The sequence below is a fragment of the Suncus etruscus genome, chromosome 18, assembly GCF_024139225.1.
Source record: "Suncus etruscus isolate mSunEtr1 chromosome 18, mSunEtr1.pri.cur, whole genome shotgun sequence".
In the NCBI taxonomy this organism is placed as follows: domain Eukaryota; kingdom Metazoa; phylum Chordata; class Mammalia; order Eulipotyphla; family Soricidae; genus Suncus; species Suncus etruscus.
Window position 1 is genome coordinate 53,979,667 of NC_064865.1, and position 17,500 is coordinate 53,997,166.

General features: G+C 40.5%; 1 protein-coding gene across 1 annotated transcript in view; it reads right to left on the reverse strand.

The window, feature by feature from the left end:
• DCDC2 (doublecortin domain containing 2) overlaps positions 1–17,500 on the reverse strand; it is a 169,665-nt gene that overhangs the window by 87,531 nt on the left and 64,634 nt on the right. The window contains exon 8 of the mRNA XM_049764977.1: positions 12,983–13,145. Coding sequence (XP_049620934.1) covers positions 12,983–13,145 — 163 coding nt within the window. The remainder of the gene's footprint in view (positions 1–12,982; positions 13,146–17,500) is intronic.

The window sequence follows — 17,500 nt, forward strand, 5'->3', positions numbered from 1 at the left end:
GTTGATTTTGAGAATCTCGCTTAAAAAAGTGTGAAGCAGAGATGGTGTTCAAAAAACAACATTCAATTGACTATGCTATGATAATTTCTATGAAAAATACAGAACTCAACTGAGGAATTTGCTAAAAGAGTTCATTCAAAATCCTAAGGAGTTAAATAAAAATCTATGTAAATTGGCCCTGACTTGGATGAGCAGAATGAGACAGTAGAAAAAGTTCTTTAAAGAACTCACAAAACTAAAGAAATATGAAAAATATGAAATATTTTATTAATGAAAATATATAAAATATGAAAAGAGCTGAATAGAAACTTCAGCAAAGAAGATAGACAGCTGGCCAAAATATACCTAAAGAAAAACACATCACAATAAAGTAACTGGAGGATGGAAATTAAAACCAGTGAAATATCACTTCACACCAGTGAAAATGGACTATAGAAAGAGAAAACCTAGAAACAAAAACTAAATAAATATTCAGAGAAAATCCAAGTCTCAAAAAAAAATTTGCCTTCTCTCTCTTCAGCTGTCAGACCCTTTCCTGTATCCTGGGCTCTGCTACTGTTCATATCTAACTTTTGCCTAGACTCATAGCAAGTCTCCAGCACCATTTTATGGTGTTTTATTGTTATTTTGTCTTGTTTTGTTTGGAGTTTTTGGTTTGGGTTTTGTTTATTTTTTGTTTTGTTTGGCTTGGTTTAGGTTGGGTTGGGTTGAGTTGAGTTGGGTTGGGTTTGGGTTTGAGTTTGGTTGGTTTGCTTTGCTTTGGCTTTTGGTCTGCTCAGGGCTAGGGATTACTCCTGGCTCTGTGCTCAGTAATTATTCCTGACAAAACTCAGGGAACCATATGAGATGCCAGGGATCAAACCCTTACCGGGCATGTGCAAGGCAAATGCCCTACCTCTCTGTACTATGACTCTGGCACTCCAACTCCATTTTAATCTTTATGAGAAGAACTATGAATTTTTTTCCTGCATCTCCATAAAAGACAGCACTCACCAAGTCAACAATAAATGGGATGCTAGAAGAAGGGAATGGAATAAAAGAGAAGATTCAGACTCAGTCACACTGAAAACATGAGCTCTAAGCTGCAAACACCGAAGTTTTGAATGTGCCTGTCAAGGTGGCTGACAGGGGTCAGGGGTGAGGGTCCAATGGGGTGGGGAATATGGAAACACTGATGATAGGAGCTGACCTGGGGGGGGGGGTTAATGTTGAAATATTACATGCCTAAAACTCAACTATCAATCATTTTGTAAATCACAATCAACTCACTAAAAATAAAGAAGTTTTTAAGAAAATAAGAATAGAGATGCTTCAGCATGTTTTTTGTTGGTTTTTTTCAAGAGCATGTTAACTAGAAAACATGGTTTTGTCCATTCCGCTGACATGTTCGATCTTCTCCTGTACCTCTGCTTATCCTATTGCCTTTTAAGTTTGTATTAATTTTTAGAGGTCTTTTGAGCCTCACAGTACAGTAACACTGAAGTGAAGGAAAATAGATGAAAACAATGAGAAGGTATAAGCTGCAGAAAGCATCAATTAATTGTGGGTACCAGTTCTCCTCCCCATCTCTGGACCCCAAAACCCCAGGTGCTCAAGGTCCTCATGTCTGATTTGAAAACCAGTCCAAACTAAACTGGGTCTCCTTCTATGTAGATATTGCTATTAACCAAAAAAAAATGAGCCTCTTTAGGCACTTTTACTTTATAAAAGTGTTTTCTCTTTCATTTTTATTAATGTTCCATTATTATAAAAATGCTAAATAACCATACTTGTGTTTCCAAATTACAACCTCAGGCTAAACCTGGGAATAAAGTCTAAGGAGACTTTGATTATTCTCCCAACTAATTTCGAAAAATGAAACCAAAAACCTGCCTCAAACATGAAAAACTATCTTCAATCGGATCTATCTGCTAAAGAAACTTTTTTATTCTGTTGTTTCTTCTATCTGAGGTTCTTCTGAGAACAATTTTTAATTCCTAAATGGCAAACTCATCCATCTAAAAGTCATCAACTACAGGCATAGTTGGGTCTGAAATTCTGTCACAGTTAGCAATCCCAATCAATTTGGAAATGTGATAAATCTCAAACACACCAGGATGAAAATCCCAGAGAAAAATCAAGAAAGATCGGTCGGTCAGTCATATTGCTCACAGGTTTATAGTAACCTTTTGTCGTGGTGCCTATTCTTTTTGTCTCCAAGAACAATGTTGGCCCACACCCTCCTTCCCAATATGATGGTTTTATTAAAGAACATTGGTGCCAATAAGAAGAAAATAATAATGCTATTGTTTAAAAATACTATTAAGGAAAAATCCATTGTTCCCATAATTTTCTTGGGTTAGTCTGACATGGGATACTGTCTATTCTATCAAATTCTCACAAAAATTCTGTTAGTTTTTTGGGGGGTTTTTTTTGGTAATTTAACAGCAATAGAGGAATAGTTATTTTAATTTAGGATTATCAAATTTTTACCTCTGCTACCAAAAAACTATTTTAAAATTCTCTATCATTTTCCCCACATTAAGTATAGTTTAAGTCAATTTTCTTGCTATTACTTTTTGGTACTCAGCTATTGTACTAAATGAGCCTACCTCTATGTTTGATCTGAGATGCTAATACAGCTTTTTCTTTTCCAATTTCCCCGGTGCTAAGCACACCCAAGGTTTGTAACACTGCACCATGTACAAAGTCAATGGGGTTTTAATGCCTTTATTTGGTTTTTTGCTTTATATCAAATACACACAAAATCTCTTCAACGTCTTTATGCTGTAGATAGTACAAAGTTATAGTAAAACTTTCTGTCTTTGGGAAAAAAGTTAAAAGGCCTTCTTCCAAGCCCATGTTGTCTATCTTGGAAATAAACAGTTGCCTTTTTGGTTTGGTTTGTTTAGGGTTGTTCTCAGGACTTATTCCTGGTTACGCACTCAGGAATCATGCTTATCAGTGCTCAGGAAGACTATATGGAATACCAGGTGAGCCAGGGTCAGCCACATGCAAGGCAAGTGCCTTACCTGCTGTGCTATAGCTCTGGCCTCAAAAGTGCCTTTAATTTTACATTTTTCTGACTTGCTACAGACTGCTCCTACTTTCTGTGAGTTAGTCTTCAGTTCCATAGAATGGGAGACAAGGGCAGAGCACAGTGGAATGGGTGCTTGCCTCATTTGCCTTGGAAATAATATCCTAGTACTTCCTCCAGGAAACAACCAGAATTTAAATAACTATGAACCATCCAAACATTTCTCCCTCCTCCTCATTTTCTCATCCTCTTTCTTCCTAAGAGTCAAGGTTTTTCCTTCTTATCCAGGTTACTCCTCCCTAGCCTGATTTTTGTCACCTTGGCTTCAACTCTTGTCTACTAGCTGCTGACCTGCATAAATGCATCTTCGAGAAGAGTCTTATCATTTTCAGCTCATGCCATGCAAACCCCACTCACTCCATGCATACAGCCATGCTCTGCTCCTAGGCAGAATCCTTGGCATTTAATGGCAACAATCATCTCCTTGTTACTCGAGCCACACTGGTGTCCCCTTGGATTTTCTCAAATGCTCTTATAGGATCATGTGTCGTGTTCATTCTGGCCCCTCTGTAATTTCTCAAAGATGCCTTCTCCTCTCCATGCCATGCCAGTCCATTGAGTTCTTCATTAGTTCTCCTTATCTACACAGCAGTTTTCCTAGATTCCTATACCTCCAGGAAATTTTCCCCAAGCCAGAATCTGCACAATAGCATCAACTCTTTTCTTTAATACAGTTCACTTAAAAGAAATAAAAGAAAGCGAGAAAGAGAAGGGGAAGGAAGAGGATGAAGATGAGAAGAAAAAGCAGGCGGAGGAGGAGAAAATGAGGAGGAGAATAAGGAGGAGGGGGAGAAGAAGAAGAAGAAGAAGAAGAAGAAGAAGAAGAAGAAGAAGAAGAAGAAGAAGAAGAAGAAGAAGAAGAAGAAGAAGAGGGGCCGGGCGGTGGCGCTAAAGGTAAGGTGCCTGCCTTGTCTGCGCTAGCCTTGGACAGACCTCGGTTCGATCCCCCGGTGTCCCATATGGTCCCCCAAGCCAGGAGCAACTTCTGAGCGCATAGCCAGGAATAACCCCTGAGCGTTACCGGGTGTGGCCCAAAAACCAAAAAAAAGAAGAAGAAGAAGAAGAAGAAGAAGAAGAAGAAGAAGAAGAAGAAGAAGAAGAAGAAGAAGAAGAAGAAGAAGAAGAAGAAGAAGAAGAAGAAGAAGAAGAAGAAGAAGAAGAAGAAGAAGAAGAAGAAGAAGAAGAAGTAGAAGAAGAAGAAGAACAAGAAGAAGAAGAAGAACAAGAAGAAGAAGAAGAACAAGAACAAGAACAAGAACAAGAACAAGAAGAAGAAGAAGAAGAAGAAGAAGAAGAAGAAGAAGAAGAAGAAGAAGAAGAAGAAGAAGAAGAAGAAGAAGAAGAAGAAGAAGAAGAAGAAGAAGAAGAAGAAGAAACCCATGAAGGAGGACAGAAGGAGGAGGAGAAGGTGGAGGAGTAGAAGAGGAGAGAAGGGGAAGAAGAAAAAGAAGAGGAGGAGGAAGAGGAAAAAGAGGAGGAAGAGGATAAGGAGAAGAAGAGAAGAAGGTGTGAAGGAGTAGAAGGAAAAGAGAAGGAGAAGAAGGATGAGAGAAGAATAAAGGAAGAAGAAGAGGAAGAAGAGGAGGAGAAGAGGAGGAAAAAGGGAGAGGAGTAGGTGGAGAAGGAGAAGAAGAGGAAGAAAAAGAAGAGGAGGAAGAAGAGTAGGAGGGGAGAAAGAAGATGATGACAACAATAATGATTGGTGTCAGGAAATGTACACTGGTAAAGGGACAGGTGTTGGAACATTGTATGACTGAAAATTAAATATTAACAACGTTGTAAGTATCTCACAGTAATTTAATGTTTAATTATTTTACATGTACTAATCAGAGCTTGCACCTCTCTGCCAGCACCTTGTCTCAGTTTACCATTGAAATCTTAGTTCTTGCATTGGAGACCCTCTGCTAGAGTAGTTCTAATCCTAGACTATGGGACCTAAGGGACCACTCACAGTGGGTGCAAGTTTCTGGCCTTGTCATTTAGGATCTTTGCAAGTCAGTTAAGGTCTCCAGGCCTCTATTTCCAGAGCTATAAAGTCAAGATAATAATATCTACCTGTCTGGGTTCTTTGAGAGGTCTGAGGACACAGAATTTGGGTAAAAATAGTCGAACAGACAGTGCTGTGATTTCTGTGACCATCTTCATGATTTTGAGCAATATCCTCCCCTCATGATTAGCTCCAGCTGTAGAAATCCACTTCCTTTCTCAGAAGCAGCCAGAAGATTCCAAGCCTCAATCTGAGACTCTCCCAGGATTTTCCCAGGCAGACTCCCTCAGGCCCAGGTCAAGTCCCTGCTGTCTTGCCACAAGGAACATTCATAATGGAATATGTAAGTTTCTCGTGTCTCATGGCATTTATGTAAACTGAAACCAGACTGGAAAGACCGTGCTGCCCAGTTAACACTCTTAGGGTTGGTTTTTATTTGGGGTGGGTGGTTATTGGGTGGGAATGGATCACATGTGGCCACATTCAGAGCTTCACCCCCTCCGGGGATCATTTGTGGTCATGGCCAGGAGACCATATGCAGAGCTAAGGGAATCAAACTGGGGTGATCTGCATTCTTAAGACCCTATTTGGTATAATTTGCTATAGTTTCATTTAACTTAACACTGAGTGATAAGAAAAGTATAATAGGAAGTAGTTAATAAAATAGCATTTAGGGCTAGGAATATAAATAGCACAGAGGGTAGGGCATTTGCCTTGCATGCCTGGGTTCAATTCCTGGCCTCCCGCAGGGTCCCTTGAGTCTGCCAGGAGTGATTTCTGAGCATAGATCCAGGAGTAACCTCTAAGTGCCACCAGGAGTGGCACACAAAATAAAATAGAATAGAATAGATTAAAATAGTGTCTGAGGGCAGGTTGGGATTCATGTTTCCTTTACAATATAACTTTGAGTATCTTAACTACTTTGCTTTTTTTTTAGCTGTAGGATAGCAAATATTAACAGTATGTTCCTCTCATGAGATGAGTGTGACAGTTTATGTGAAATCCTTGGTGGGCCCCTGAAGGTAAGACTTTCTCTCTCCTGAAGTCGGAAACTCCATTCAGAAAGGCAATAATAATGCTAAGGGCAGAAAGTTAGAAGGGCAAATGGAAGAGAAACAGAAGTTACAACAGACAAAACTCAGCATCTGAAACCCTGCAGACTGAGCAGCAGAAACAGGTGGGAATGTTCGAGAACCTCACGAGGAAGACACCAAGGAGAGCGGTTCATGTTGCAGAACCAGAACTCGGACAGGAACTGGGGACGAGACCTCGTACACCTTAAAATATGAAGCTGCAGCTTGGAAGTGAAGGATAGAGGATTTTGGGGAAAGGATGCCTAAGGAGTAGAGTCCTGGACAGGGAAAGAAGCCAACATGGGGAGCATCAAACACAGTGGACAGCTGTAGTGACATGTCTCAAGAAGGGGAAATGGTCTACAAAGGTGTCGGATAAAAAGGAAAAGAGAAATAGCCCATTGGCAGAGAATTCATAGAGCAGATACTGAATGTACCATTTACATAGGTGTTTGAGAGACAGACAGACAGGCAGGCAGGCAGGCAGACCGATTTAGGATAGAAGAAGCCTACTCAGTTGCCAAGTGATCTGGTCTAAAAGAGGAATCATGTAGAGTTTTCCTCATCTGGATCACAGATCGTCCTTTGCTCACTATTCTGCCCCCTCTCCCACTCCTGGGAACACCCACTAAACCCCTTTATGACTAGGAAGAGATTCAAGATGACTGAAACAGAGGAAGGATAAGCAGGAGATTGGCCTTCCACTAAAATCCATCCCAGTCTAGACACTGCACAGTGACCTCTTCAAGTTTGACATCAACTTTCTCTCCTTCATCATTCACTTACACAATTTCTCACAATATCTGTGTGCACCATGGAGAACTCATACCATGTCTGCTGATCCAGGGGGACCATGAATGATTACCCCAGGTTGTCTAGGATCCACAAAGAGCCAACTGGGGATGAGTTCAGCAAGATCCTGATTTACACCAACTCTGACAGCATCCACCATCACCGGCTCCCTGTTTGGGTTCTAACTAGCATCTCAACACTTCAATGGTCTAGTGCCTTCATCCATTAAATGGGGTTAATGGCACTAAACATGTCACCCCATCACTGGACTTGTAGGTAGGCCAATGAGAATGTATGTCCAATGCACTCAGTCCTCTGGAACATAGCAAGTACCCAGAAGATGTTAACAACATAATGTTAGTGATTGTTTCATTCAATCAGAAACACATACACACAGACAAATGTCTCATTTTCAATTTCATTAGAAATTTCCAGTCTTACTTCTTCAAGGAAGTAATCCCAGGAGTATCCCCTCCAACTTCTCAAATTAAGCTCCAGAAAACAATAAACCCTCCAGATGGTTTTCAGGATTGGGTATCCTAATCAGTAACAACAATAAATACTCCATTATCTTCATATGAAAGACTGAGGCATTCTGGGCTGAAGCAATAACACAGCAAAGACTTGCATGGACTTGCCTTGCACATAGCCAACCTGAGTTCAATCCCAGCACCACATGGGGTCTGAGACACAACCACCACCACCAGGAGTGACCCCTGAGCACAGAGCCAGGAATAAACCCTGAACATCTCCAGGTGAGGGCCCAAAACCAGAACCCCAAAGATTGCTAAATCCCAAAGCAAAGAAAGATGACTTACTTAATTCTGCATATCATTTCTTATTCTTTGAATGTATCTTGGGGTATGAAACTCAGGTGAAAGGAAACCTCTAAAAAAAAGCCTAAAAATTACTTCTCCACACTAGAGATGGCCACCAGTTCTCTGGGCCAGAAATCCACTGCCAGCACTCCCAAAACTGGGTGCTCTCAAGGGGCCCCAATAATACAAACACTCTCCCAAAAAAATTACTGCCCTTTGTCAGCACCCTCACATAAAGGCAAACAAGATCTAGTAGAAAGTCAGGGCAATGGTGAAAAAACAGCAGAAACAGGAAGACTGTCAGGATTTGGCAGAGTTCAGGAGTTTCCACTGGGAAAGGTGGCCCAGGGAGGGGCTGTCATCTGTCAGATTAGCTGACCTTCAGGTGAAAAGTGTTTTTATTATGGCTTTTTAAAGGGAAGATAGCGTTGGTCCATTTCACAGAAACCATTTGGTATTATCATCCAATTGTATAAAATAAGAATAAATGGACCTGCTTGAAACCTAGCAGGACCCAAAGTCCTTTAGAAATATGTTTCCTTTATCCCCATGTGACAGACTGATTTGCAATAAAGGTTCTGTCTTATTTTGAAAACAACGAGGGTGACGGAGAAGAATAAAAATGGACTCTACATACCAAATAGGCCAGAGCAAGCAGGTAGGCAGACAAGTCCCAGAATTTGCTCTGAGCAAAAAGTCTTCCCCCCAATTCCCATCTTTGAGGAGCAAGCCAGACTCAGGACATAGGAATCCTGACCAATGCTTGCAGGGGGCAAGCATTGAATTGATGGAGTCCAGGGTTCAAATTCCGGCAGGAAAAAATATATAACATAGATTTTTGGAAAATTTATAAAAAAAAATTTAACCTGGATTTTCTTATCCAAGGAGAAGATGAGTGACCACAAACTCTGAGCAAAGGACAACCCTGACCTGAGGTTATTAAACAAAGCCTGTGCCGTCTGTAAGGACCCTTCTCACTTGCTCCGAGGGTGTGATGCCCCCTAGTGGCACCAACTTGCATGAGCATGTTTCAGAAATCTGGACTTTCTGTTAAGATTTTAGCAGGTGCAGCTCTTGTTTCCATCCTCCGCTGCACAGACTCCAGTCATGATGCACGTTTGGTGGGGGAGACGTGGCAAGCTCTGTCCAGGCTAGAGCTATTAGGGAATTCGAGAGCAGGAGGACAGCCAGGACAGACCAGGTTTCCCTGCCAGTTGCCCAGAGTCTGGATGCTTTGAAAAGATCTTAAGAGCAAAGCTGGATTTAAGGATTAATCTAGAAACTGCAGCGAGAAGGAAGCTAAATCCACTTACACACACACACACACACACACACACACACACACACACACACATCCGTCAAAACAAAAAATAACACCAAGTCTTGTTTTTATTTATATTTTCATCCTCCATCTAGAAATAGCTTTATAGTTCAAGTTCTCAATGCCACATAAGCCACAACAGTTATTAATATGCCAGGCCATTTTCCCCCTAGGTTATAATTTTAAATATTTTAAAACTATTTATTATTGATTGATGATTGGTTTTTTAACCAGCAGCACTCAGGGGTTACTCTGGGCTCTGCACTCAGAAATTGCCCTTGGCGGGCTAGGGGACCATATGGAATGCTGGGAATCAAACTAGGTCCCTCCTGGGTTGGCTACATGCAAGGCAAATGCCCTACTGCTGTGCTATATCTCTCTGGCCTCTGTTTTAATATTCCTTAAAAAAAAAGCCCTAAACTCACTCTATTTCCCGTGGTCCAAAGGTTTTTTTAACGCTAATTTTTCCCCACCTAATGATATTTCACAATATCAATGACCATAATCCATTTCAAGATGCTACTGGGAATCCTCATTAGCGCTTTCGAGAGTGGAGCTAGTTAAGCGGTTGTGAAACTTCTCTCCAGGCAGCTCAGTTGAGAAGTGGAACCAAAACACTGGCCGGCCAGTGAAGCTGGTATTTAAATGCAGCACTCAAAATGCATTTCACACTCAACTTCATCAATCACCAAGCAATCGTTGGTTTGCATCTTGGCTACCAAAAGAAAATGGGATTTGTTTCCCTGAAGAAATATGTCACGGCTCTGCTTGAATTATTAAGCTTTACTATTAGAGAGAGAGAGAAACAGAGTCTGGAAGGTGGGGGGTGGGAGAAGGCGGAAGAAAGATGAGAGAAAGAAATAAAATTAGAGCCAGGTTGCCATCTACAGATTGTTATTAGCACTGCTCATTTCTACAGAGAGCAGAACCCCAGGAAATTTCCACACTTAAAAACAAAAGGAGGGGGACAAAATATATGACTCAATATCTATTCTAAAATAAAAAATCAAGTTAGACTATGAAGTCTATTTTTTTCCTTAAGAAATGGTCAGCCCTAAATACCCAAACCAATGTCAACAACAGTAGAATCAAGAGACCCAAACTATAACAAGTTAAACACAAAATGGACCCATTACACTAGCAATTTAGGGGGCTAAGGGAGGAGGTATGGGATACATTCTGGGAACTATGGTAAAGGAAGGTCAACACTGGTGATAGGAATGGCTCCAATTCACTGTCACTTGTGACTGAAATACAGCTGTGAAAGACTTATAATTCACATTGGTCTCAATAAAATAATTTTTAAGTCTATCTTTTTAATTAAGAATAGCACCAGAGCAATAGCGCAGTGGTAAGGCTTTTGTCTTGCATGCTGATGATCAGGACCAACCTGGATTTGATCCCTAGCATCCCATATGGTATTTCAAGCCTGTCAGGAGCTATTTCTGAGTGAAGAGTCAGGAGTAATCCCTGAGCACTGCTAGGTATGGCTCAAAACCCAAAAACTATATATAGATATAGAGATAGATGATAGATAGATATACATATTGTGTAGATATATATTATATATGTACCAGTAGTGCTAAAAAGAGATAAAGTGAAATGCAGGATAACCCTTCAGTAACAATATTGCAAACCAATGTCTAAAAGGAAAAAAAAGAAAAAGAGAGAGAGCTACAGAGAGAGAAATGTCTGCCATAGAGGCAGAAAGAGAATAGAGAAACAGAGGACATGGTGGAAGGAAATGTGCACTGGTGAATGGCTGAAACTCAATCATGGACAACTGTGGGGCAAAAAGCCCAACTGTATTATGAAGAACTTTGTAAGCATGATCTTTAAATAAGGCAAATTAATATATGAGTCTTCATATTGACTTTGGAATAAGCAAGAACAAAAATGAAATTCTGTCCAGGAGCATATGGAGCCCTGGAAGGGTCACATGAGTTGACCCTGAGAGAAATAGAAGCCATCACCCCTGCCTTGTCTGTGTCCCATCCACCCCTCCCTGCTCATGGCACCCTCTATTCTCACATATTCATCCCATTGAATCTCTCCAACAAGATTCCATTTTCTCTCTCACACACACATACACACAGCGACATAATTATTCACAATTCTGTATGCACACTTCCATGTCAGTGTCTGCTGTGCACATACATGGGTCAGAGATCACTCCAAGGAGCACAGATTTCCAAGCAATAGACTGCTCACTTGGCCACAAGATAATCTCTCACCCAGATAGACTCCCCTGAGACCTCTCCTGCAGTGAGGAAGACTGGAAGTGACGTAGGAAAAATGCACCTTGAGACTATAAAAGGAGCCAAGGGGAAACAGCACAAAACCCCACCATGACTTGTGGGTGAAGACTGCGATCCTGCAGACACGACCAGTCCTCATCCCCTATACCTCTCTGAAATGGAGCTTGGATTGAAAATAAGAAAGAAAGAAAGAAAGAAAGAAAGAAAGAAAGAAAGAAAGAAAGAAAGAAAGAAAGAAAGAAAGAAAGAAAGAAAGAAAGAAAGAAAGAAAGAAAGAAAGAAAGAAAGAAAGAAAGAAAGAAAGAAAGAAAGAAAGAAAGAAAGAAAGAAAGAAAGAAAGAAAGAAAGAAAGAAAGAAAGAAAGAAAGAAAGAAAGAAAGAAAGAAAGAAAGAAAGAAAGAAAGAAAGAAAGAAAGAAAGAAAGAAAGAAAGAAAGAAAGAAAGAAAGAAAGAAAGAAAGAAAGAAAGAAAGAAAGAAAGAAAGAAAGAAAGAAAGAAAGAAAGAAAGAAAGAAAGAAAGAAAGAAAGAAAGAAAGAAAGAAAGAAAGAAAGAAAGAAAGAAAGAAAGAAAGAAAGAAAGAAAGAAAGAAAGAAAGAAAGAAAGAAAGAAAGAAAGAAAGAAAGAGAAAGAAAGAAAGAAAGAAAGAAAGAAAGAAAGAAAGAAAGAAAGAAAGAAAGAAAGAAAGAAAGAAAGAAAGAAAGAAAGAAAGAAAGAAAGAAAGAAAGAAAGAAAGAAAGAAAGAAAGAAAGAAAGAAAGAAAGAAAGAAAGAAAGAAAGAAAGAAAGAAAGAAAGAAAGAAAGAAAGAAAGAAAGAAAGAAAGAAAAAGAAAGGTACCATACTGCCAGTAAAAGGTACCCATATAAATTCTTCATACTTCTATTCTAAAATAAACACAAAATTTTATTAAAGTAGTCTATGCCATTTCCACAGGGGGAAACAAGATAATTTGTTTCGATATGTGTTGATTTTTTTTGGTAAATTTTGTGGGTTTGTGTTACTTTTGGATATTACAAAATATCTTTGGGGGGGAGTAAAAACAACTTTGGAGGAAAGATGATTAATGAGTGAAAGCAAGATCATGAGGACAAATAAAGAGGCCAGTGGCAATTGGAATTGGTAAAAAATAAATGTCTTATCAAACAGGTTCAATAATTGCAATAGATAGTAAACTTTACCTTGTTCTTAAAAATAAGACCACTTGGAACTGGAGTCATAGTACAGTAGGTAGAGTACTTGCCTTGCACACACCCAACCCAAGTTCAATCCCTGGTACCCTATAATATTGTCCTCCTGAGTCCATCAGAAATGATCCCTGAACACAGCGCCAGGAATAAGCCCTGAGCATTGCAAAGTGTGGCCCCCCAAAAAAATTTGTTTTCAAAACAAAATTTAAAAAGTAAATAAAAATAATACTTAAAACATAAAAAGATGACCACCATAAGAAGCATTTTCGTCACAAAACAATAGTCTTTGTGGCACCTCTGATTACAAATTGAACTAAGCTCAGGAAACAGCGTTTTCTCTGAAACACAATGCTGTCTCCTCCGTGGCAATACTGAGTGACTTCTGTGGTCCCATCTTGGAAAATAAAGTCAGCTCTTTAATAACAAAATGTATATGGAGCCTTGAAGACCGTGATAATTCAGCAAACTTACCACTGTTTGGAAGTGCTTGTGATGACTTCTTTAACTTTACATTCTGTTTCCCTTTCGTGGGTTTGTCTAAGCTGGCATCTTCTTTCTTCCCCTTCCGTTTTGGGGGCTGAGGTGTCGTGGTGTCAACAGATCCGATGGTTGATTTTGATTGGCGATCATTTCCCTAGAGGATGAAGAAATGACTCTTATTAGCATTCTGGTTTCTGGTTCCTAGTACATGAATGTCTTCCCCAGTGGTGAGCAGAGAAGGTTAACTTATGCTAAACCTTCTTCTATGTTAAAATCAGACTGTTTGGGGCCAGAATGATAGTACAGCAGGTAGGACACCTGCCTTGTACCAGTCAATCTAGGTTCAATCTCAGACATTCCATATGATTCCCCCAAACACCACAAGGAATAATTCCTGAGTACAGAGCCAGGAATTACCCCCTGATCATCACCAGGTGTGGCTCCACCATCACCAACAAAAAAAGGCAAATTCAATTCTTCTGAGTAGCAGAGGAAGCATCTTGCTAAGGACAAGAGGGGAGGACAGTTTAGCTAGTAACTGCTGAATAGTGTTGGCCAGTTATTCTATAACATTATGTCAACTCAATCCTCATTGCCTGGTGGAATTACCTATCATCACCTTCTTTGTGTAAATGAGGAAAAAAGTGTAAAAGGTTCTGGTAGCCAACATGAAAGCTAGACGAGGTCCATTATTTTTGCTGTTCTTTCCATCCTGCCCTTTCTATAGCATCAGCTATTGGATAAGGGATGCTGGCAGCATTCAGTTCACTTTGCTCTATAAATATTCAAGTTTTAATGAAAATCACTGTGCATATGTACTTGCCAATATGCAAACAGACCATGCACTTGTAGAATTTTCTCTATTACTAATTTATCTGTTGTAACTGCTGTGGTGTTTGAGAAATGCAAATCTGGAACAGCAAATAGATATGAGCAAGCCACTCCCACCTGCTCTTCCAGAGCCCTGATCACCCCCATTCCTGCAGGTAGCCCTGTTGTGATCTCATGTCTAATGTTCGCCTCTGGTACCCACATGCCTCTGGAAATGAAGTCTTTGCATCCAAAAAGGAGCAGCTTGGTATAAGTGGCTCTTGTCACTGATCCAAGTGCACAACCCAGGAAGCCCTATAAGAGCCCACAACATGGTAACCCCCCTTCGAGCTGCAGAATAGCTGGACTGATCCTCAGTCACTGGGTAACCAATGATCCCACAGCAAAGTTCCTCTTAACCAGAACATCTTGACTCAGTTGATCAATACTAAACTGAACTGAACTGGAAGGTCTGAGACAGCAAGAGAAATAAAACATGTTTTAAAGATCTAACATGTCTGACTCTGGGTTGTTCTATTACCCATCACTCCTTGGTCCTCAAGATAAGGCATATACTACTGTTAGCGTTTGAGTTGACACCCATGTCGTTGCTGAGAGTCAAATACCACCTGCAATAATGCGAGGTGCAAAAGGGAGTTTATTCAGCTGAGATCCAAGTACCATTCAACCAGTGGAGGTGAGAAGGGCCATAAGTCATATCTTCAAGCAGTTTATATAGAGTTTTACAGGCTTCAACAACTCAAGCATTTCATTGGTTAATACAACAATGAAATACAGCCAGGAGGCCCTGTTCATTTTGCAGTTATATTTTTGGGCTAACATCCTTGGCCTATGGGGAAGTTATAGAGGGGGAAGTTATTTTACAGTGTGAAGCTTTGACCCAGGGAGGGTTTCTGTTCTTAAATTAATCTGACCCCCATATCTTCATCATTTGATAGGATTAATGCTCCTGCCTCATCCCTGAGATGGACGGAAAGTCTAAATAAAGTGACTTCCACCATGCTTGGCATCTGTTATTTTTTCCTTTGAGGACCATAGTACTTCCTCCAAGAGTTTGTATCTTTTGCTCAAACATCCCATCAAACTTCTGCCATATTGAGTTCAGTTTTTATGCAACATCTGTACAATGCTAGCAACTGGAAAGAAATGCAGCGATATTAAATAAACAAATCTGCCGAGAAACCTATTAGAACCGCTGGCTTTAAACATTTATACATTCAGCCATCCAGAAGCGTTTCGTTTTAGCCATCACCTAATTAAGAGCAGAAAAATTCACAACCTTACAAATGAAGTTATTTGTGTTATTTTGTCATCGCCTACGAGCAAATGCATTATGCATAGATTTATTAGCAGTATGAAAACTTGTCCAAATCTATAACACTTTTTGCATGATTTAATTTCCTATTCCAATGAAAATTTCAACATAGTTTCCATTTAATTATTGCATTAGCTGCAAACACAGTTATTTTTTCCTTTCCTTTTCTTCATGTGATTCTCGTCATCATTTAAAAAAAAAAAAGCCAAACAGAAGAGACAGACCACAGTGACATTCCCAAAACCACCAGCCAGATGTTAAAGCACTTATTTTGCATAGAGCCAACTCAGGCTTGATCCCTAGCACGGTCCAAAGTCCCTGGAGTAAGGATTAAACTAAGAGTAGGCTCAGAGCATCCCTGAATATGGCCCAAACATTTTTTTAAAAGAAAAGAAAAACCAGAGATCTCAAATTTTGGTCTAGTTATTGTTGTTGTTGTTGTTGTTTGGGTCACACCTGACACTGTTCAGGGGTTACTCCTAGCTCTGTACTCAGAAATCTCTCCTGGCTTCGGGGACCATATGGGACACCAGGGATCAAACCTGCATCCGTGCTGGGTCAGTCACTTGCAAGGCAAACACCGTACAGCTATGCTACCGCTCTGGCCCATTTAGTCTATTTTTCAACTGAGTTTACTCATTCCAAGATTTTGAAATTGTAAAAGCTTTGGCTGAGAAAACAATACCTTGAGTAACAAAATGCCCCCAAGATTCCTGAAGAGCTGATTTGGATACTCTGGTACTACCTAGTTTGTCTCCAAGCACCACTGGCTGTGACCCCTGTAAAAATAAAAACTTTGATTCTTTTGGCAAGCCGTTTACTCCCAGGGCTGGATTCAGCGCTTGCTCTGGCAGTACTCAGGGGACCAAGAAGTATGCTGGCAATCTAGCCAGAATCAGCTGCATGCAGGGCAAATGCTTCAACTCAGGTACTATCTCTCCAGTCTCAGGAATCAAGGTCACTAAGGTTTCCCGGGTTTTATTTTCTTGCTATACTAAAACTATTTTTTTTTCTTTTGGGGCCACAACTAGAGGTGCTTAGGGCTTAGTCTTGCCTCGGTACTCAGGGATCATTCTCGGTGGTGCTCAGGAAACCATAAGAGGTGCCAAGGATCAAACTCAGGTCATCCTCGTGCAAGGCTGTACTATCTCTCCATTCCTACACTGAGCTCTATTCATGTCCAAACAGCTGGTATAGAGTATATTTTCCTAAATACAGATTTATTCCCTAAATAGATTTTTTTCTAAAACAGCTGCCAAAGAGGGGCAAAGTAGAACTTTACCCCAAAAACTATGTGTCCAGGTTTTCAACAAACCCAACCCACACCCAGTCAGCCACTGTCCTGCCCCTGCCTCACACAGTCAGTCTAACCCACAGAAATAACCAACTTCAGGCTCAAACAAGTCAAAAACCCTTCACTCTTTCTGTACTCAAAAATTCTACTGCGAGAATATTTTATTTCAGTTTTTTCTTCAAGACTGAAATCAAGGATCTTCCATTACCCCCAGTGAATCCACTTCACTCCCCCAAAAAAAATTGCCAAAGACTAAACTAAAACATCCTATTTTATATCCTTGCATGACCAGTGATCCCACAGAGCAGACCTTGCCCTATCCTGTTTCAGGGATGTCCCTGGAGATAGGACCACCAGCTGCCTCTCTAGCCTTTGCCCATGCTAAAGTCAGTTTCCCCAACGACAAAATGAAAACGGAGGGCTTCTCCCAGAGCTTTTGGGGCCCATTCTGTCTTCGTCTGGTCGAAATCTAAGCAACTCTCTCCTTTGATCCAGTGAGGCTCTGGCCACACTAGGCAACAGCCACAAGTCGTAAGAGCTGCATTTCAGTCCAGCTTTGCAGCCTTTCAACACCTCATGCACTTTCCATTTCGTCCACTAGAGGACGCGTGGGTTCTACGTGGTGTAACCGGACTGACCCATTTCTTTTCCTTTTGCTGGAATTTTTGCCAATTCACCCAATTCATCTTTCTCTCCCCCCTCTCAATCTGTTTCTCTGTCTTTTTCTCTCCCCCACCCCGGTCTTTCTCTCTGTCTTTCTGTCTTTCTCTGTATTTCTGTGTCTTTCTGTCTCTCTCTTTTTTTTTCTCCCTTTCTGTCTCTGTCTCTCTGTGTCTATGTCTGTGTCTGTCTTTCTGGAGATTTTTTTGTTTTGTTTTGTTTTTCGGTTTCTGTCTGTCTCTTCTCCCTCTCTTTGTCTTTCTGTCTTTCTGTCTCTCTATCTCTGTCTGTGTCTGTCTTTCTGTCTCTCTGTCTCTGTCTTTGTGTCTGTCTTTCTATTTCTTTGTTTTTCTGTTTTTGTCTGTCTCTCTTCTCCCTCTCTCTGTGTTCCTTTCTCTCTATCTCTGTG